The 20963-nt window shown below is 56.6% G+C and overlaps 3 protein-coding genes across 3 annotated transcripts; 2 read left to right on the top strand and 1 right to left on the bottom strand.

Annotated features, from left to right (window-relative positions):
- The first annotated feature begins 488 nt into the window (after positions 1-488).
- Positions 489-4561, top strand: COCSUDRAFT_27488 (p-hydroxyphenylpyruvate dioxigenase). Its single transcript, XM_005650365.1, has 10 exons — positions 489-645; positions 841-899; positions 1033-1129; positions 1234-1366; positions 1529-1701; positions 2056-2217; positions 2462-2578; positions 2876-3021; positions 3232-3322; positions 3655-4561. The coding sequence occupies exons 1-10, from the start codon at positions 565-567 to the stop codon at positions 3874-3876; spliced, it is 1281 nt and encodes a 426-aa protein (XP_005650422.1). The 5' UTR covers positions 489-564; the 3' UTR covers positions 3877-4561.
- A 449-nt stretch (positions 4562-5010) lies between these two features.
- On the bottom strand, positions 5011-16716 carry COCSUDRAFT_40121 (hypothetical protein; the record flags this gene model as incomplete). Its single annotated transcript, XM_005650364.1, has 21 exons — positions 5011-5030; positions 5153-5264; positions 5435-7887; positions 8304-8456; positions 8959-9082; positions 9436-9576; positions 9846-10019; positions 10289-10462; positions 10806-10986; positions 11263-11388; positions 11695-11964; positions 12183-12316; positions 12607-12876; positions 13185-13324; positions 13742-13970; positions 14261-14367; positions 14761-15227; positions 15387-15501; positions 15663-15922; positions 16101-16368; positions 16524-16716. The coding sequence occupies 21 exons, from the start codon at positions 16714-16716 to the stop codon at positions 5011-5013; spliced, it is 6111 nt and encodes a 2036-aa protein (XP_005650421.1).
- A 1587-nt stretch (positions 16717-18303) lies between these two features.
- Positions 18304-20484, top strand: COCSUDRAFT_13000 (elongation factor Ts; the record flags this gene model as incomplete). The annotated part of the gene is made up of 10 exons (XM_005650363.1): positions 18304-18391; positions 18596-18648; positions 18754-18822; positions 18947-19040; positions 19155-19269; positions 19317-19379; positions 19496-19631; positions 19744-19828; positions 19966-20054; positions 20278-20484. 10 exons carry the CDS (start codon positions 18304-18306, stop codon positions 20482-20484), a joined length of 999 nt encoding a protein of 332 aa, XP_005650420.1.
- Between the last annotated feature and the right edge of the window lie 479 nt (positions 20485-20963).

The following is a 20963-nucleotide window of genomic DNA, read 5'->3' as shown; positions in this document are numbered from 1 at the left end:
CAGTTGGGTGTGATCCGGGCGTACAGAGGTCTCAATCGATTAAGCAGGCAGGCTGCATGGAACAAAATAAGCACATAGTGATACCAATACTGGACGAATGTAAATGTTGACATGGATACTGCACTCTATAGCTACTGAGTGTGTGATGCAGCAGAATCTGAAGGTTATTGTGTGTAGTCCAGGTTTCCAAGGACTATCCCTTGCATGGGTGCATTTGCGAGTTGACAAGGCTGCAAGCCTGTGCATATCGGCCCCGGGTTCCGGCTGCAGACGGACCTGTGTATGCCCTATGGCCCTCTGGGCTCTGGGTTCGCCACTCATACAGAATATTATTATTATTATTATCCCTTGCATGCATGCCCCATGCCCACAGCCTTCCACGTGGACAGGCTGACGGACATCCAGATCAGCATGAGTACTGGACTACTTCAACACGAGAAGAAGTCAGTTACGTTGTCGCTGGAGCACATCTAAAGATAGAGATGAACAATGTATGCTCTTTATAATCTAGCGTGAATCAATAACCATTGTCCGAAGCAGGGAAGCGACGCAAAGTGTTCCTCTATGGGGCTTGACGCGCCATCACTGAAACTAGTAGGACACGGACAATTCAAGCGTGTTAATCCAAACTCTGATCTCTTTAAGGTGAAGAAGGATTTTTCCCTGCAGATCTTGTGGCTTCTTTGCCCAGTTGCTGTTTTTTAACCGTCCTTGTCAGTCTGTGGCATGTGCCTTCGCATTTGTATGTTTCGATGCTTGCTCTGTATTGTATTGTGCTCTCCTCCTGAAGTTCAAGTGGCAATTTATTTCAATCTTAGATCTATGTCTTTTGCCCTGCAGGTGATCAAATTTCATCACATCGATTGGTGGTGTTCTGATGCTACCAGCACTCAGAGAAGGTGAGACTGGACGAATGCTCCCATATATGATGCACACTAGTACACTATACCTCTTTGGAGCACACCAATTCTCCCTGATACAGTCCGCAGGCAGTCTACTCTTCTCCTCAGGGAATTTGGTGCACCCAAGCAGGTTTGGCTGGGGCCTTGGGATGCAGCTTGTGGCAAAGTCGGACCTGTCCACAGGAAACTCAACCTTCGCCAGCTATGCATTGAAATCGAACGACCTGGTGCGAATTCGCATGCTTTCATTTCTCAAGCATGTGATTTGTGCCTCCTGTGCAAGCCTTTAAAGACCATGAACAGCTTTGATGCGTGCCATGACGCGCCACAGGTGTTCTCATTCACAGCTCCCTACTCTACGAAAGTGGAGAAGAGCAAGGAAAGCAAGTCGCCAATCCCATGGTACAAAGCAGACATGGCGCTCAACTTCATAGCAGCACACGGACTCGGCGTCAGATCAGTAGGTGTGCAGTCCCCCGCATCAGATCAATACCACCAGCACATTCCTTAACACAGCCAAAACAACACATTTGCTGTACTTCGGTGTATCGTGATGACATCATCCAACCCACTGCACAATGTGGCTCGTCCAGGGTAGGCGCTCAATGTAGAGGGGTGTGTGGCAGGGGTGTTGGTCGAGGATGCAGCAGAGGCACACCAGAAGGCGACGGCGCACGGAGCAGTGAGTGTGGTGGAGCCAGTGACGCTGAGGGATGAGGCGAGTGGGACAGAGCAGGTGGTCTCAGAGGTGAACCTGTACGGCGACGTGGTGCTGCGCTTTGTCAGCGGCTCGTATCAGGTGCGACCAGGCAGGAGTGCGCGAATTTATGCCTACCTCCCTGTGCTCCTCTGCAGGTAGCTTGCATCACTGAGACCTTCTGTGCTTCGCGCACTACTGGTAGCTTTGGATGTGTATGTCTACACAAGAAATGACAGCTTTCTGTTCTGTCCTGTCTCCTTTCTTCTGTCTCTTGAGGGACCACAGGAGCACTGCAGCGCTCGACACATCCTTGCAGCTCTCTGCATTGACCAGTGAGCAGCAGTTCCAGGAGCCAAAGTATGTGAGTGAAGCGCAAGCAACAAATCAGGTATTATTCATGCCTCTTGGCAGGAAATGCGTGTTGTAATAATAGTATAATTATTTTTCATGCAGGGTCCCTATCTGGCGGGCTATACGGCGGTGGAGTCTCCGCCGCTGAGTTACGGGATACAGCGGCTGGACCATGCGGTGGGCAACGTGCACGACCTGGAGAAGGCCGTCAATTACATCGCGCGCGCCACCGGCTTCCACGAATTTGCAGAGTTCACCGCCGAGGTGCATACTTTGTACCCTACCAACTGCTTTCTGGGCTGATCATGTCTCAGCTGGTTTTCCGCTGAACTTTTGCAAAACACTCAAAATCGTGTCCTTGTATGTGGACCACACCGACCATGAAAGCCTCATGAAGACCATTGCTGAGGTCCCTCCGCTTGAGAGCCGGGCAGCAATTGCAGGGCAGTTTGGTGAAGCGGTGCAGATTGAGAGCAGGGTGATTGACGGCGTTGTGTGACTGATGCAGGATGTTGGCACGGTGGACTCTGGCCTGAACAGCATGGTGCTGGCCTCCAACAACGAGCGCGTGCTGCTGCCAGTCAACGAGCCCACCTTTGGCACGCGGCGCAAGTCCCAGATCCAGGTAAACTAAGTAAGCACAATATTGGAAACCCTAATTTATCAGAAAAGGGGTAAATCCTGCTGCAGGCGAAACCACTTCTGCACGGCGCTCATACCCACGGCGTTCATGATTACCAGAGAATTTCAAAAGTCTCCCTTCCGCTCCTTGTAGGACCTTGGCTGACCTGCTTTGTGTAGGGAAAAGACCGCAGTCATCTATTCTCTGTGGCGCCTGGCTCTCTGTTGAATCCATTATTGCTGCAGTAAGCTATCAGCTGAAATGGCTGAAGTCAGTTGCGTGTACATTGCCTGCATGAAGACGTTCTTGGAGCAGAACGAGGGCCCTGGGCTGCAGCACCTGGCGCTGAAGACAGATGACATATTCAGTACCATGCGCGAGCTTCGCAAGCGTTCCAGCCAGGGCGGCTTTGATTTCATGCCGCGCGCATCGGATGCCTACTACAAGTGCGCCCGCAGCCCTTTTTTCCATTTCTCTCCTGAAACATCTGCAACGATTTACCATGCATGCTTGACAGACTGGATTGTGACAACCCACGTGCACTAAAAAGAGTTCCTGATGTGATGGACCCTTCGTGTGCATGCAGTATGTCACATTTCAGGAATGCTGAATCATTAATGTCCAGTGGAGGAACGCGCTTGTGTGACTGCCTGCAGGAACCTGCCAGCGAAGATTGGAGACGTGCTGACACCGGAGCAGTACAAGCAGGTTCAGGAGCTGGGCCTGCTGGTGGACAAGGATGACCAGGTCTGTTTCTTCCGCCTATGCAAGCACTTCCGCGTTGCCGCTTTTTCTGCCTAATCTTGTCAGGAGACACTTGCATTGACTGGGAACCCCTTCTGGGGTAGCATGTGGCAGGTGTGTTGTCCGCAGAGGATCATGGCATGACAAAGAATGGATCTGCTCAGCTGCAAATAATGCCCAATCATTTGATGGTGCTGAAAAGCACCCGTTTCAGGAGTCTCCAACAGTGTAGATCACGATGAATGAGGTATTTTTTGGTGACTGGTAATGGGGTCATATGACGCATGCAACAAAATGTTTCAGCTCTGACAGGTTTTCTGTGCGGCTGTGCGCAGGGCGTGCTGCTGCAGATATTCACGCAGCCGCTGTCGGATCGTCCGACGGTGTTCCTGGAGATAATCCAGCGCATCGGCTGCATGCACGAGCGCGCAGAGCCGGCCTCGGCCGTGCCGCCGGTCATGGAGCAGGCCGGCGGCTGCGGCGGGTTCGGCAAGGGCAACTTCTCGGAGCTCTTCAAGAGCATCGAGGACTACGAGCGCCTGCTGGACATAAATTGAGCGGCTGCAGTATCGTCAGAGTGCTTGAAGCTTGTTGAGGGAGTCATGCGTATGAGCGCTTGCTAAGCATCGATTGAGGAGCAGCACTTGTGTCAGGACTATAATGCTGCAGAACAAACAAACAACCCATTAGTGTTCCCTGCGCAGAAAGAAATCAGAGTACTTGAACCATGTTGAGGGAATTGAACCATACGCGCGCTTGCTGAAGATGAATTGAGCAGCAGCAGATGTGCCAGATTGCTTGGAGCGTGTCGAGGGATTGAGCCGTCAGAGTTTTCGGCACAGCAAACAGTGTTGTGTGTGGATGCATGGTGGAGTAACTTGCCCTTGATGGGGAGAATGTTAAGCTTGCAATTGCAGCAATGCAGGGCTTATATTTGGACTAGGCTTTGTTGTCATGCAGTGATAGGAGACTTGTAGAAGTTGAATAGACATGTACAATATCTTGAATCCTAGCATTGTTGAGGACATGCCATTCATGATGTTGCTCGATAACAGGAGTATGTTGTCGGACAAATTTCACCCCCACAGGAATAGGTGCAACTTTTGCGGCTGCACTCCATTCAAGAAACGAAACGATCCGGATCAAGAGTAAATTATCTCAAAGGCCTTTTGTTGCAGTGCAAGACTTGAATACTGGAGATTCTGTTACATGTGGCTATGAATGTAAATGATGATATCCTGATCACGAAAAAATCTTGAGAAAGATGGAATGCTCGAATCAGCTGGTCAATGGGTCACAGATCTTGCTTGCAGTTGCACTTGCTAACCTATCTATAGTCTTGAAAAAGTAAAATAGTCCTGCTTGACAAAAACACTTGGACCCCAAATATTTGCGGTCCTAAGAGACGCCCATGTCTCGAAACTTGAAACAAAATTTCACCTATTTGAACCAGCCGTGACCGAAGAATTAGTGTGAGCCAAGTACTAAGGTTCAGTGCAGCATTCTGCTCACAAGCACTTCAGCATGGCCATAGACTGACACGTGTACAGGACAGGCAGAGAACGGCACTTCCTCATGCGGGAGATTGTGACACATACAAACAAGTCCACAAGCTTTCTGACTGTCTGCTACAGCACAAGTTCTGCTGATTTCTATTGACGTCCACATATTATTCCAGTTGCTTGCCACACTCAGGCCACCACAGCTGCACCTGCACGCAAGCGCATTGTCACAAACACTCGCCAAGCATTGTTCAGGGACATCGCTAATCAGCATATTGCACAGCAGAGTGCCAATCGAAGAATCTGTCATGGAAGAGTCAGGACAGCTCACCTTTGCTTGGGGACCGAGCCAGGTGCCAGGCATGAGCAGAATCTTCGCCGCGCGCCTCTCCCGCATCCTCTGCTGCCTGCTTGTCGGAGGCTGTGCCCTGTGACTCAGATGCCTGTGCGGCAGTTAAAAACCCCCCTTCAGGCTTCTGGAAACGCCTCAGTAAGCTTCCTCGCATGCCCCACAGGCGCAGAATCAGCTCTGTCCTGCTGTGCTTGCACCAGCATCATCCGCCACCAAGAAGGCCATGCCTTATCTGGTCAGTGACAGCGCAGCGAAGCACACCTTGTCTGCGGAATGCTGCGAAAGTTGGGCTGGCGCGGAGGCACCCGCGCCGGACTGACTACCATGCGCAGCGTCTGCGGCCGGCGGCGTGGCGGGTGGCTGCCGCGCGACAATGGGCAGGGAGGTCCCGGAGGAGCTGTGGCGCATGGTGGTCACGGTGGTGGCTGCATGTGCAGGCGTCCGGTACCGCGCAGGCAGAGTGGTCACCATGGGCCGGTTGCTCTGGCGCTGCGGTGGCATCGTGGTGACCATCGGCCGCAGATTTGCGCGCTCCGGCAGCGGCGTCATCCCCAGGATCGGCGGCTGCGCGGCCGGGGCCGGCCCGGCTGGCTCGCGGCGCGGGCTGCCGGCTGCCTTGGCGCGCGCCGCGGTCGCCATGGCGCGCCACTCGTCGGCAAATGTTGTGATGGCCGCGTGGCGGGACTTGTCAATCTCGCTGATTGGCGCACCCGCGGCCACCGCCCTGGCTTGCGCTGCGAATGTGGCCGCGTCCTGCGGCGGCGCCCGGCGAGCCGCCGGCACGTCGCTCGCGGAAGTGTCGGGCTGGGCCCTGGCAGGACTGGGCCTCAACCGCGTCAGCCTCTCTGGGGTGGCCGCACGCAAGCCCGCCCACGAATCTGGCGTCTCCATGTGCGAGGCTCGGACATTGTCGTTGGCGCTCATGTTTGCTTCCTTGGCAGCGGCAGCCGCCCTGGCCGCTCCCGGCGCCGGCGGATCAGGCGGGTCCACACCGACTCGCTGTCTGAAATTGCGCACAGCCTCCCTCGAAATCGGCTCTGGCGCGTGCGCCTTCAGGCCCGCCCACGGGTCGCGCTTCTCGGCAGTGGCGGCCTGCTTTCTGTCTGGCATGCTCGTGGCCTGCTTGCCGGCCGCCATCTGCGCCGCATCCGGCGCTGGTGCCACCGGCGTCTCGCTGGCAGTCCTGTCTGGCTCGTCGCTGCGTGCAGCGGGCCTGGAAATGCGCTGCCGTGGGGCCTGTGTCAGACCCGCCCACGAATCCCGCTTCTCGGCGGGAGCCTGCTGTTTCTCTGGCTTGCTCGCGGCCTGCTTGCCGGTTGCTGCCTGCGCCGCATCCGGCGGCGGTACCGCCGGTGCCGCCGGCGTCTCAGTAGCAGTCCTGTCTGGCTTGTTGCTGTGGGGGGCAGGCCTGGAAATGCGCTGCAGCGGGGCCTGTGTCAGACCCACCCATGAATCGCGCTTCTCGGCGGTGGCGGCAAGCTGTCTCCCGGGCTTGCTCGTGACCGGCTCGCCAGCCATCTCCTTCGCCGCATCTGCCGATGTTGCCGCCAGCGTCTCGCTGATAGTCCTCTCTGACTCATCGCTGCAAGCAGCGGGCCTGGGGATGGGCTGCCGTGGGGCCTGCGTCGGACCCACCCACGCAACGGGCATCTCTGCAATCGAGGCCTGGAACCTGTCAGTGGCGCTTATGTTTGCATCCTTTGCTGCGGCTGCCGCCCTGATCGCTCCCGGTGCAGGCAGCGGCGGCCGTCGAGCTGCCTGCGGGGTAGTGGCTGGCTGAGCCTTGGACAGAGCGGGCTGCGGCGTCGATGCAGGCTGCGGCGTGGCCCGCGGCTGCTGCTGCACCCTGGGGCCGCTCAAGATGTTTGCGATGGCCCTGTCAGCCTTGCTTACCACTGACGCTGCAGCCGCCGCGCTGGGCTGCAAGCCTGAGCCGGCAGGAGCAGGCGCCGGCAGCGGCGCCCTCCGTGCCGGCGGCGCCTCACCGGGCGTCAGTCCTGGCCGGGCCACAGGCGGCGCCGGCCTCTGCGTGGATGCAGGCTGCGGCTGCGCCTCCCGCTGTCGCTTCCGCTGCGGTGCCGGCTGCTTCGTGAATGGTGGCTGATCGTACTTGGGGTCGTTGACGTCGATCGAGAAAGGGTCCCACTCCCGGCCTTCATCGCGAGCAGCTTTGAATTCCAGCCAGAGGATGCGATCCCTCCGCTTGCCACGCGCAAGGTGAGCGGCTTTCTCCTGCGGCGTCATCGTCGCCATGTTGGGCCTAAGCTGGCCTTGCGACCTGTGCAGCTGGTTAGGCGCCAGCCGCACAGTAGGCGGGTTTGCCGGAGCCGGATCGCCGGGGCTGCGGGCCGCCCTGCTCATCCCGGGGCGCTCGGCCGGCGCCGCCTGGTTGCCGCTTGCGCTGGCGCGCCGCGCCTGGGATAGGCCGGGCTCCAGGCAGGGAGGAGGTTTGAATGTCGGCTGGTGCGGCAGATTGGGCTCCACAGGGGCCCTCAGCGCAGCCCCAGAAGCTCCCATGACGACCAGCCAGGGGTTGCCAGCACGCTCGGGGGGGAAAGTCGGCGCAGGGGGGTCCACGACGCGGCGCGGGCGGCCGACCGGGCGGCGGCCGGCGCGCAGCTGCAACGCGTTGTGCTGGCGGCGCAGGCAGCGCTTGGGCGCGGAGTTGGTGCCGCACTTGCCCTTGCGCTGCTCCACGCACACCGCACACCGCCCTGCGCACACATCAAAGTACCCATTTCAGTATGACCAATTGCGCAACATGACACATCCAAGCAGAGCACCATGCCACAAGTCTGGCACCACGCTCAGCACATCTGCGGACTGACCGTCACAATGTAGCCAAGAGCCACAGCAAGCTGCCAGAACTCAGGCATTGCATAGCTTTCTGGATGCTTATCCTCAGGACTCAATTCCACTGGTATGGTGAGCCTGGTGGCATATAAACCAAGGAAGAAATGACACACAAGACACACAAGGCAGTGCGGGCGCCAACAAGGGAGGAAGGGCTGCCGCGTGGTGTGAACATGGTGCATCGCCAAAAGTAAAATCTCCCGGCCCAGGAGCACTAATGATCACATTGTGAGAGTGCGGCGGCCATCAGAGGGCGAGCATGGGCGGCCGACCGCACCCGGCCGGAACATGGAGCGGCCGACGGTGCCGCCAAAGCGCGAGAACTCGGCGCGGCTGACGTTGTCTGCGTCTGCCAGCAGCGTCTCGTAGCGCTCGCGCGCCGTCCCCGGCGGCCGCGGCATCGCGCGCCCGGACGGCCGCACATTCGGGGCTGCAAACGCATGGGTTTTTAGTTACTTTTTTACTTTTCAAGACCTCCTAAATCCTAACGCGAAATATAAATATCTGGAAATTCTATACATGCTGTAACAGGGTGCCACGTCTAGAGGTCATCTGGTTACTAATGCCCATATGCATACATAAAATTAAAACGCAATTCCTGTCAACACCGTTGGACTTCTTTCAGTACTAGAACAGCTTCAAGATACTTGAAGACAGAGGCAAGAGGGCTGCAATGCTTTACATTCAACGAGCGACCAGGCTTGAAGGCACTTGATTCCACAGCAAAGCAAAGAGCTGGAAACCGCTCACTATGAGAGCAGAGAGGCTACAGGGCACAATGTCCCAGAGAAAAGCGGCTCCGAGGCAACAAATATACCCCCCTCCCAATCTCTTAGAAGTCAGAGATTGATTCATTGAAACAGTGTGACATGGTCAGAACATGGTTGTGCAATCCAAGAGGGTGCGCTCTGGGAGTGAAGGACTGTACTCACGTTCAGTGATGTAGCCTTGGTATCTGCGGGCGATGACCCTCCGGCGCTTGGCTGCGCCGCCCGCCGCCTCTGCATACTGGTTGTCATCGTCATCGATTTCCTCCTCTTCCTCATCAGAGAACTCCTGCACAATGCCAACCCTATCAGTCCAGTCGATCATGTTACAGCTGGTACATCCACCCGAATTCTCAGTTTTGCCACACGCAAACCTGGAGCCTGCCAATGTTAAGCCTGTGTTAAAAAACCCTAAACCCCCTGCATTCTTCTGTGCAGGTGTGCAAGAGGCTCCAACAAGATATTTACAGAAAGCTCGCTCTTCGCTGATGAACTGAACGACTGCTTCAAGTTGACCTGTGATGTATTTCTCTCCAATCAAAGATGTGTTTGCATGTATACTGTCCGGCCTGGAGGCCAGCATCACACTTAATACAGAGCTCGAGGGTGCGCCCAAAGAGCACCACAACATCGGCTGCGCACCTCGTCATCCTCGGGGGAGGCTGCCACGGCGCGCTGCCGGCCTTGGGGCCCTTGGGATGCGCCGCGCTGCCGCGAGCCACCCTGGCCGCCGTTGCTCTGACCGCGGCCGCCCGCAGCCACGTCACCCCCGCCATCATCCCCCTGAAGGACAAACCACGCACACTCACCACAGCCATAATGCTGTCAGAAATACACAGGAGCAGTATGAATCCTTGAGCTGGTGCCCAAGTGCAGCTGCCTGGGTTCGCAGGAGTTTGCTCCATTCTTTTGCACGAATGAGCACCTGCCAGACCAGGATCGCAACTCTTGGGCAGCGCACAGGTTATGATTGTTGCAGATTTGGCAAAGCATTGGCGGAGCATTCAGTGAATTTGAGTCAAGGAGGAACTATGAGGTGGTGGGGCACTCACATCCAAGTGGGTTTCTTCGCTGGGGGCATCGCGGTCATTGCCATGGCCATGCCGGCCGCCGCCGCCGCCGCCGTCGTCGGTTTCGTCATCGTAGTGCTCGGGCTCTGGCACTGGGATAATGGGCTCGCTCTCCACCAGATGCACATGCAGCGGGCATGTCACCCGCCCATTGCCCTGCGCACACATCATCGGTATCCAAAGTGCACTTCACAAGCTGTTCCTGCCACGAGACAGGATGCAATCTTCAGACTAGCTGCAGGCAGAAGGCACCCCATAAACCTCCATGTTTACAGGCTCTAAGGACAGTTGACCCAGGCCTTTTGAAGAGAATGATGAACACACACCCATTTGAGTCAGCGGCATGCCCGACCTTGCTAGACAATGCCATCACAGTCTCTTGGACAAGATTAGGGCAACTTGATAAGACTGAGCAGGGGCCGTACGTCAAGGCGGGAGCCATTGTAGCGGGCGCAAGGGAGGTGAAAGGAGGTGCGGCAGGAGCGGATGTGGCAGCCCAGAGTGGCGCCGCGGTGGCCGCAGAAGCGGCACTTGATCATGCGCCCCCGCCTCACCGCCAGGCCCACCTGTTCCAGCTTGCCCTCAGATGACTCGTACACCTGCGCGCCAGCAGCAATCTTTCACATCATTCTCTCCTTACTCTCATCCTGACAGTGGCGCTCAGGACGCCTCAGAACCTTGCCAAAGCTGTCACGCCATGGGATGGAAGCACCGGCATTATACTTGCAGACGTTCTTGCATTGGATAAGTTGCCTTTAAATTCTCTCCATCATATCTGCCCTCCATAACAGCTAGTCAACAACGTTGGGAAGGTTATTCAGACGCATCTTCAGAGCATGGCAATGCACCGCAAACATCACCAGTTCTGCAGACCACCAGAACAGTCACAGATTCCGTAAGATGCGACCCCGTAAGCCAGGGACGAGGAGGTGGAGAGGGCACCTCGGGGGACCAGACGGCGCACTGGGAGTGCACCCAGGCGTTGGCGATGGCGGACACCTTGACAAGCAGCAGGGGGCCGAGGCCACGGTTGGTAGCAGCGTCCGGGGTGAGGCCGAGGCCGCGCTGCAGACTCACCTCCCCAAACTCATTCGCCTCCTGCTCCTTGTGGCACAACGCGCACCTGCACCCAATCCAGAGCCATTCACACAAGTATAATCCCCGACTCCAACACTTTCTGCAGGTAAGACATCTGCATCGGGCCACGGCACCTTCTGCTTGAACTGCCTTGGCATGCCCCAAGTTGCTCCTGTGTAGCCAATAGGCAAAAGCTGCAGAGTTGCAGCATCAGCCTCTTTAAAGGTAGCCAAAACCTGGCTACTCTGCAGTGGGAAGCAATCTTAATCTTGATTGCAGTGGGAAGCAATCAAGATTAAGAGAGAAAAGAACAGAAATATACCTGGTGCCGGGTGGCGCTCCAGACCGCGCCAGGCGCAGGTACTCGGCGGCGGCTGCGGCGCGGCGTGCGGGGTTGCCCTTCACCTTCTCCTCCTTCTTGTCCCCCTCTGCCGGCGTCACCACCTCCCTGCAACGCATCAAATCCAATCGAGCGTCAGCAATCCGCAATGCTGTCTCAATCCTCTGCACAATGACACAGGCCAGACAGCTGAAGCAGACTGCAGGCAAAGATATTATTCTGCTGTCAAATGGTTTGCATGTGAGATTCTGTGAACAAGAGATTGCTTTGGCAGTGTGCAGGGCAGCATACGCCTGCGACACATGCAATCAGGTGGTCATGTTGTGACTGCTCACAACAAAGACTCCTATTGCACAGGTCGCAGGCAAAGGCTGGTGACAGGTGGCAAGGAGGTGCGAAGAGCAAGCCACTTACGTGTGGCTCTGCACTTCGCCACCATCCTCCTCGGCAGGGTGTGCGGCAACAGAGGCCGGCCCGGCTGGCGCTCGGGCGGCCGCCTCCGCAGCGGCGACGCCTTCGATCTCTGTCTCCGGGGCCGTGATATTGCTGGGAGCAGTGGATGCTCCCAGGCCCTGCGCCTCGTCTTCGGCCCACAGGCCCCCCGGGTGTGACTCGTCCACTTCCATCAGCGCGCCCGGCAGCGCCGGAGCCGACAGATCCGCCTGATTTGCGTCGCGGTGATCCCTGCAAAACGATGGGACGCCGCCTCAGAGCCCTGCTTTGCAGCAATCTTGGCAGCCACATTGCCTAATAGACAAAGGCATCTTCAGTGCTTTCTACATGCAAGAGTGTGAGGTTTGGAAAGGGTGGAGGATGCAGGCATAATTAGATGAGTGCTGCAGACAACATAGCCAGAACTTGGTGAGGGAGTTGCAAGGGCAAATTTCTGCAGGTCAACTGACCTGGCTTCCAGCATGAGGGTGCCCGCAAACTGGTAATCCTGGTAGTTGACAAGGATGAACAGCAGTTGGGGCTCCAACAGCTGCCAGCTCAGCACCTCTGGGCCAGCCTCCGTCCTGCAGCCCAGCACGCACCCCTTACACCCAACACTGGCCCATATGTAAGGCTACGGTGAAGCAAAGCATCCTCCACGGAACAGGAAGAAGATTAAGTCAACATTTGCCAGATCCGCCCAGGCCTGTCTTACAGGACCTGACACGACATTCTTCCCATTCATCCAGGACGCTTGTGTGCAGACACCAGGAAACCTTTCAGGCACAACATATCAAAAGGCTGAGGATGCATCCCTGTCCCTACCATTTAACACGGTCTCACAACAAGAGCCACCATATCGCTTGCACAGCCTTATCAAACAAGTGAGAAAACTTGCAAAGGTGCTTGCCTGGGGCTGGGGCTGGCTTCAGCGGCGGAGCCGGCCGGGCGCCAGGTGGCGCCGGCATCGCGCTGAGTCGTGCGCACGCGTTTGGGCACCGGCAGAGAGTCATCGGCTGCCGCGTAGGCTGCGTTGTGATAGCCGCCGCCGTAAAAGTCAGCGGCGGCCACGTTGCGCTTGCGGCGGTGGGGAGCTGCACCGTTGTTGGCTCCGCTCGTGTCGCTGCCGTACTGCTGGCTCTCCAGCTCGCTTGACTCCACGCCCTGCAGGTAGTGATCATCTACTCAGTAATGACCGGAATAATGGAAAATGCCTTGTATGTTTTGCACTCTCTGCTGATTTGACTAGATCCAAGTCCTCTTGATACAGCAGCTCATGCCCCGTCTGGGCAACTACAAAGGCAGCTGGCAATCTTACCAGAATCAATCCCTTGCTAGGCAAATGCTGGGCACGATTGCACATAGATGTCAAGCGGAGCACGCAATACCAACGCGGTGAAGAGATCAAGGCTGCAAATGATCAGCAACCAGTAATAACTAGGACCAAGCCTGGTGCAATTCAGGGCGCGCACGTTGTAGCGGAGGGGTGAGAAGGGGCGCTGTTGGGGGCGGTTCAGGCGGTTGGGGTCGGCCAGGTGCGGGTCCACTGTGTTGGCCAGCCACACCGGCCTCTTGCGCGCACGCTGCCCCCGCTGCAGCAGCACCGTCTTGCCTACGCATACACAGCCCCCTTACACACATCAGCCCACAAATCTAGGTCAATATCGTCTGCACACAGATCAGATTATCTGTGTTCAGACAAGGGTCGCCTTCAGGAAGTGGTCGAAGGAGGAGCTTGACATGCTCCTTTGCAGACTCGGAAGGTTGGAATTTTAGGGCGCAGAGATCTAACAAGAAATGAGAAGCATTCTCGCATTAGGCACATTGCAGATCTTTGTCAGCGTGCTGTGGCTCAAACACGCTCAGCGCGCCAGCTGGCTATGCAACGTGCAGGGAGTCCTCAGCGAAAATAGGCTGTGACCCAAAACAGACACAGCATGCTTGCACTGATCCAACATGTGCCTGGAGCGTCAGGGCACAGGGCACAGCAGGGCAGAGGAAGCGAAAATAATAGCCGAATGTCACACACCGTTGACGTTGACGATGGAGTCGTTGTCGGTGCGCGCGTCGGGCGGCAGCGCGTTGGCGGCGTCGACCTCGGCGCCGGCCGCTATGGCGCGCATCTCCTCGGGCGTGGGGCCGCGCGTGCCGGAGCGCGGGTCGTCCTCTTCGCTGCCGGTCGGCCGCGGCCGCGGGGGGCCCTGCGGCACCACCGCCTGGTACTGTGGGCCCTCCCGGATTGCCGGCTTGCGGTTTTGCTGCGCGCACAGGCTCAACCCCTCAGCGGCACGCCATCCCAAACACACTGTCTGTCTATCACTGCGCTTCCTTGAGCCCACTCTCGAAAGAAGACTACATGCTGTTAATGATGGCGATATGTGCTCTTGTCACTTGCACAGCCATCTCACAAGTGCTGCTTAGACACATCATGAAAATATCATCAACTTTTATTCTCTCATAGATACTCAACAGCACACTCCTGTCAGAGGAAGCAGCAAAATTTTTAGGCAGGTTCGGAGTGGACTGGCAGGGAGACATTGCCGCGCACCCTGTTGTAGGCTGGGGAGGGCTTGAGCCACTTGTCCCTGGACAGGTTGAGGACAGCGTCCACCGCGCCCAGCTCCGGGGGCGTTTCCACCTGCCCATTATCTCCGTCTGCACCCCCAGCCCATATGGTGACAGGAGTACGTCCGGCACTTGTGTGAACTTGCTGACAATAAGGGGGACCCATGCGAAAGGGTCCTTCGCGCATGGCAGCCTTTGAGCGACCCAGCATGTGGAGCTCTGGGCCACAGAGCAAGGTGTTGCTGGAGTACATTTTATGGCCCACGTGAAATCAACACCCATTTCATATAAAAAGCCCTTTCATCCTTCTAGTGCAACAGACCAGCTCTGGGACATGCTGCACCATCCCTCAGCTATACAACCCAACTTTCCACCTTCATGAGCCGCTGAAAGGCTGCCTTGCACTGGATCTTGCTCACGCACACCACATATCTTTGACGAAAGGCAGGTAGCAAAACCGATTATCAGCAAAGGAGTGCACACCTCCGTATCCGGGCTCAGGGGTGAGGCCCTCGGGGGTGATAGAGCGGCTCCTGTTGCTGCCACGCCCGCGCCCGCGGCCCCGGCCGCGGCGTCCGCCCCCACGCGGCCGGCCCCGGGGCCGGCTCTCTTTCTGCAGCGGCCGCGCCGTCGCCGCCTTGGCTTCCCTCTGCGCTCCCACCAGCGCGGCCGCCGCCGCTGCCGCCGCATCACCGTCGTCATCCTGAGCATCCCCATATCTATCCTCTGCCTCTGCCAGAGCCTGATGGATCGGATCCGTAACGGAGTCCGCCAGATACCCTGGCCCGCCGCCCTGCCCGGGGTCATTGTCGGGCTCGGGCGTGCTCTCGCCGTCCTCCGGCTCTGGCGGCCCCGGCACCGGCTGCTGCAGCGGCTGAATGGACCCCGTGTTGGCGGCGGCTGCCGCCACGGCCGACGCCGCTGCCTGGATGAAGCGCCCGCTGCCGCTCCTGGAAGATCACAATCATATCTTTATCACCCAAGTGGACACCTCCAACCAGCTGCGAGACATTGACCATCGCGGGTGCGCCACAAGCTCCACTGATCCCAGGTATTTGCGCAAGATGAGCTCGTTAAAGCACAAAGTGGACACTTGGAAAAGGAATCACCTGCCAGACTTCTCCAGCACGCCCAGCTGGTCCAGGTAGGCGCCCAGAGTGCAGCTCTTGGCCTCTGGCTTGTCCACGCGCAGCGTGTACTTCCACTTCTTGGACGCCGCCATGCCTGCGCGCGCAAGTGTTCCTTCCTTTACATATGAGATCCAGCCCTCCCACAAAACTTCCACCCTTTAGCCACCATCCCTGCACATCTACCACTGCCCCACAGATGTCATGCATCACATGGCAGGACTCGGGAAGCGACTCAGAATGAAACACAGCCCTCACCGGAGTGGCGCTCAAACTCTGTGGGGGTCATCTCGTGGTAGGGGACGGCTGAGCGCTGGGCGCGCTGCGCGCACAGCTTGCAGTGGCAGATGCAGGACTGGTGCTCCAGCAGGAAGCGGCCGCGGTTGCCGTTGCAGATGATGGGCACATGCACCAGACCGCTAGCGCTTGACTGCGCCGCCACTGCCGCCGCCGCCTCCGCCATCGGCGGGCTCACCGGCGTCCTGCTGACCCATCCCCTCTGAATGTCCCCAGCCTCCCTGATCACACCATTTGCCAGCTCTGTCAGTCATGACCCGCGCTGCATCTTATTTGTACCTGTTTTTGCGCAATGCAAAACAACTCGGTGGCGAACAACTCATGGGAAATGCAGCAGGCGACGCAGGGTCATGTGCGAATACGGTGCATGGTCAGGCGGCATCAAGAGCAGGTGCGCACAGATTGAGAGGGCCGCCAGGCGGTGAGGCCCCTGGGCGTGCACTGGCGTCCGGAGCATAAGTGCCAGTGTAGCCGGCTGGGGGCACCCCCCAAGCCCTGGGGGGCGCCGGGGGGCCGCCGCGGCCTCTGCCCGGCGCCGATGCGCCGCGCAGCGGCAGGGTCGGGAGCGTCACCGGCCACATGCGCGGTGCAGGCGGCTCCGGCTGCCTCTGCGGGAGCGTCCCGCTCGCGGCCCTGTCTATCTGTCCCCTTCCTGCCCCCGGTCCCCCTGAGCAGCCACCATCCACTCTTGTTCTCAGCCCGGCATCACCAACGACAACACCATATGCTCCCTTCATTCCTTCCTTCCTTCCTTCCTACATCCAATCAGATGCACTCCATGGGACCATGCAGGACAGGTGGAGTAAAGGCATGCATGAGCACCTGATCGCTTGCCGACATTCCAGCGAGGGAGCTCGTCGTCATCGGACGAGAGCTCCTCCCCCTGCTCGCGCAGGCCTAGCTTGGTTGCATTCAGCAGCGCCGCAGTGGCCTCTGTGGGCCAACGAGCAGGCCCCCTGCCATCAGTCCCAGAATAGGTCCTGGCAGGCGCTTCCCCGTAAGCCGCTCGCTGCATTCCTGCCGAGGAGCCTCCCCGATGTGGCAGCATGCTGCTGCCTCTGCCATGAGTCTTCGGCTGGCCCTGGAATGGTGTGTTGTCTGTGTTTCTGCTCATCTGCTCTTTGTGTCAAAGTTCGCCCAGCGACTTTGTCAAGTCTGCTCTGCAGATGTTGGAGCTCCTTGGACCTGCATGAACATTCATTTATAAAAATTGTGAGCGAGGCTACAAGGCAGCATCCAATCCTTGCTGATAAACTTGTTGGATGTTTTGCCGCTGTCTTCCGAAATATCTGTATGCGAGGAGTCGAGCAGCTCAAAATCACCTCCAACTGATGATTTCGGGTCAGACAGAGACACAGATAAACATGCTGTGGTTGATTCGTATATACGATGCCTGCTGAAAAACAGACACAGAAACTTTTGTGAATATCAGACCGAATTTACTCGCTCGCACTTTCTTCGCACAAACAAACGCTTCTGCAAAATCGTTTAGACTCATCCTCTAGGACGCGGGAGCATGAGACCTCATCTTCATGCAGCGCTCTGATGCGCAACTCACAGCTGACCACAACACACCAAGTTGACACCAGAACCTAACAGACACAGCCCCTACGAATCGTACAGCCGATGAGAATAAATCCTTCGACCAAGGTGGACAGGGGGCCCCTCGGCAGACATGCCTCAATTTCCCAGCCCAGCTTAGAACAGCCCTTGTCGACCGCAGCGAAGCCTCACTGCTTCAAGAAGCTTCGCCACTTGCCCGCCAAGAACGCTTCTCGATAGGTCTTGAAAGGGCTCAAAACGACGACTGCGGGATACGACAGCACCTCTGTTTTGTTCTGTTCTGTTTCGTTTCTACTCCGGACTACGCGGTACTTCAGCATCAGCCCGGAACACCGAGAAGGGCCTCTCCGTGGGGACAACATATCGAGCGCAGAGCGACCATTGAATCTCCTCAATGAACTCAACTCGAGGAATTAAAATACAGGGAAGAAAGCCGACGCTGCCAAGAGCCCTCCGGCCGTAGCCTGGCTGCTGCCTCCTGAGAGTCATGGGGTTGGACACTACGCATGGCCGCCACACCACAGAACAGCCTGGTTGTTGCACATGCAAGGCTTGGTTGCCACACAGCGAGCGACATCCGGTAGGAAGAAATAATAAGGAAGAGCACCTGCGTTCGCGGTTGACTCTCCACCGGAAGGGCCAACCCCACGCAAGACTTCGTAATACCCACTACACCATCTGCAAGGTCATCCCTTGTCCTTTCGCATCTCCGGCGTTGTCGTGAGCTCCAGACGGAGGGTGGATTTCTATGTGTGAAGCCCTCACTGAGAATGAGCCATGAGTCCGATCGAGGTCGCTCCGGATCCGTCTACAGCGGTGTTCCATGGCTTTCTTAGCTCCGCTTCTGAGGTCGCCTCTGGAAATCCCATCGTTTGACGGCCGCAACGCTGATGTAAACCTGACATTTGGAAAAATATAATTTTCAGTATCGGTCATGTATCGTCTAACACGAGGACTGCTGAGCAAAGCGCAGTTACAGAATGTATTCATCGACGTTGTTGATGTACACCACAGGGGCCTCGCCGTCGCGTCCTCCCAGATGGCAGCAATCAAATCTCTTCGTGAAAGAACAAACGCGCCCATTTCTGACGTCAAATCCGCGCTTATGGAGGCTGAGTGGGACTTAGGTGAGCTTATGCTGTTGGAGACGATCCCAAGCCCTGGATATGTACAATTAATTCCGATGACATTGCAAAACCTGATCGTACTTCTACGCTTGAGTCTGGCCCAGAATATCGCCATTTCAGCGCTCCCACCTGATAGCTTGAGATTACCCCATCAAGTTGATTATATTCTTCTCGCAACTCGCAACTCCTTTTGTTTGCTATCAGAGGGAGCATATAAAGCTCTCAGGAAGAAAGGGGTCGCAGCTGCTAGCAAAAAGGTGAGACAGTCCCTGCTCACCAAATTTGCCCTTTACTAAGTGGCATTTGAGCAACATCACTCTCTCAACAACCTAACGCGTTAAATTACAACATGCCTGTGACAGGCCTCAAGACATGCGGCTGAAGGGCTCATTGCCATCGCGCATGAGTCAGGAAGTGCAGCCTTAGTTGAGGTGCGGCTATGCTGTTGCAATGCCGCTTGTTATGGTGCCATCAACACATCAACATTGTTAAGTTGCTTGTGATGGCCATGTGAGCATACGTGTGATATTGTTCTGAATCGTGAAACCTGTACAGGTGAATAGCGAGACAGACTTTGCTACAAAGACAGAGCAATTCAGGAACATGGTGTCCACGGTTGCTTCAGCTGCCCTGACGGCTGAGGCTTCAGGTAAGGATGCGGATTGATGCTACCCGCACATTGACAACAGACTGGGTTGACAGCAGGCCCTCAATTGTGTGCCCTGGAGTGCGGCCTTAGCTGAATTTTACCATGTCCTTGCAGATAGTGGCAGGATTGACAGCAGGACTCTGGGTGCCAGTTCAGCCAGCGGAGTCAGGTATGGGTGCTCTTGCGAATACAGCAAGCTTTGGACGGCTTTAGGGGACCATTTCCATGAGTCCATTGTGCTAATCTGGGAAGGTGGTTCTGTGTTTGCAGCGTGAGCGATGCCATCTCAGAGTGTGCTGGGAGTGTCCGGGAGAACATCCAGCTTCGACGAGCACACAGGTACCAAACGGCTCATCAAACTGTACATTGCAGCAATGCCTCATGCACTCCTGCTTAGGTGTGAATGCTTGTCCTCTCCTGCAAGTGTGTCGGCCACTGAGTGCATGTTCTTGCAGGCTGACATGCCCATCTGGCGTGATTGCCTCCTACCTGCATGCCAGCCCCTCGCCTGGGCTTGGCAAGATGGGAGCGCTGGTGGCACTGATAGACAAGCAAGGGAAGCTTGAAGGTGCAGCGGCAGACAAGGCACATGTGCGCTGCTCTTTGCCAACTGATTGAGACCCTGTTGAGCAGCTGCCTGTGATGCTTTGTCATGCATTGCATGGCTCAAGAATGAAAAGAAAGGCACTTTTCTGTGCAGGAGGTCGGCTCAAAGATAGCCATGCACATTGTGGCGGCGCGGCCACTGAGCCTTGACAGGCACAGCCTGCCTCCAGAAGCACTTGAAGGTGAACCTTTGCTTTGATAGCGAATGCTGTTGGCAGAGATTATACCCAAATGGTCGCATAATATAAAGCATGCCTCCAAACAACCCTTTGACATGAGAGAGTGTTTCTGAGAAGCATGCATGGGTGGACATGTGCAGCTGAGAAGGCTCTGCTCACGGAGCAAGCTCGAAAGAGCGGCAAGCCAGCAAACATTGTAGAGAGGATGGTGGCTGGCCGGATGCACAAGGTGAGCCGCGCTTGAAGTACTGTTTGAATCTCAGTGATGCTGCTCAATTTTTTGCCAAGCGGCAGGTGCTCTTGCCAATTGCATGAGCAGTGACCCACCCCGATTAGAGCAGTGTCAAAGCACTATTGTGTGCTGATCTGAAGTGCACACGGGGAAGAGCAGTCACAGAGGATAATAGCATGCTGCTACTGTTTGTGATCTGAACACCGCTGTGTGCATGCAGTTCTATGAGGACAGCTGCCTGCTGGATCAGAAGTATGTCTTGGATGAGACGCGGAAGATTGGCCAGGTGGTGTCTGACACCGGCAAGGCCATAGGGGCAGATCTGCACATTCAGGAGTTTGTTCGCTTCCAGTGTGGCGAGGGGCTGGAAAAGGAGCAGAACAACTTCGCAGATGATGTGTCACAGGCGCTGCAACAGACTGCCTGATCCAGAATGGCCTGGCTAGGGAATTGAGCGGCCTGCCTCATGATTCTTGAGTCATGCAAGTGTTGACTCAAACATTGCCTTAGTCAAATTTCCACAATTATGACGTTTGCCCGTAATGGGTAGGCCTAGATTGCCCGCCAGCATATTCCGTGTGACTCAGACAATTCCCTTGCATGTCCAAGGAAGAATGGCATCGAGGGCACACAAATGGCAGTGCAGTCCGTGTTATTGTTCTCACTCACGATCAGCCGCCGGCGCTCGACGACATCTACGCTTGTCTGTTGCTCAACTCGTCACAGGGCCACAAGAGCCCTTGCGCCGCACCCATTTCCTCGACTGACGGCTACGCGAAGGTATGCTGGCATATCATGCGCAGATAACTCTGGCTTCCACCATTATAGCATGCTTTAGCGATTATGTGGAAAGAGGAGATGATCTTGTATTGCGTTGCAAGCTGCGCCGAAACGCGCTGATTGAAT

This window comes from Coccomyxa subellipsoidea (genome assembly GCF_000258705.1).
Source record: "Coccomyxa subellipsoidea C-169, whole genome shotgun sequence".
NCBI classification, from domain to species: domain Eukaryota; kingdom Viridiplantae; phylum Chlorophyta; class Trebouxiophyceae; family Coccomyxaceae; genus Coccomyxa; species Coccomyxa subellipsoidea.
The sequence above is the reverse complement of the archived record's forward strand: the minus strand, read 5'-3'. Positions and strand labels throughout refer to the sequence as shown.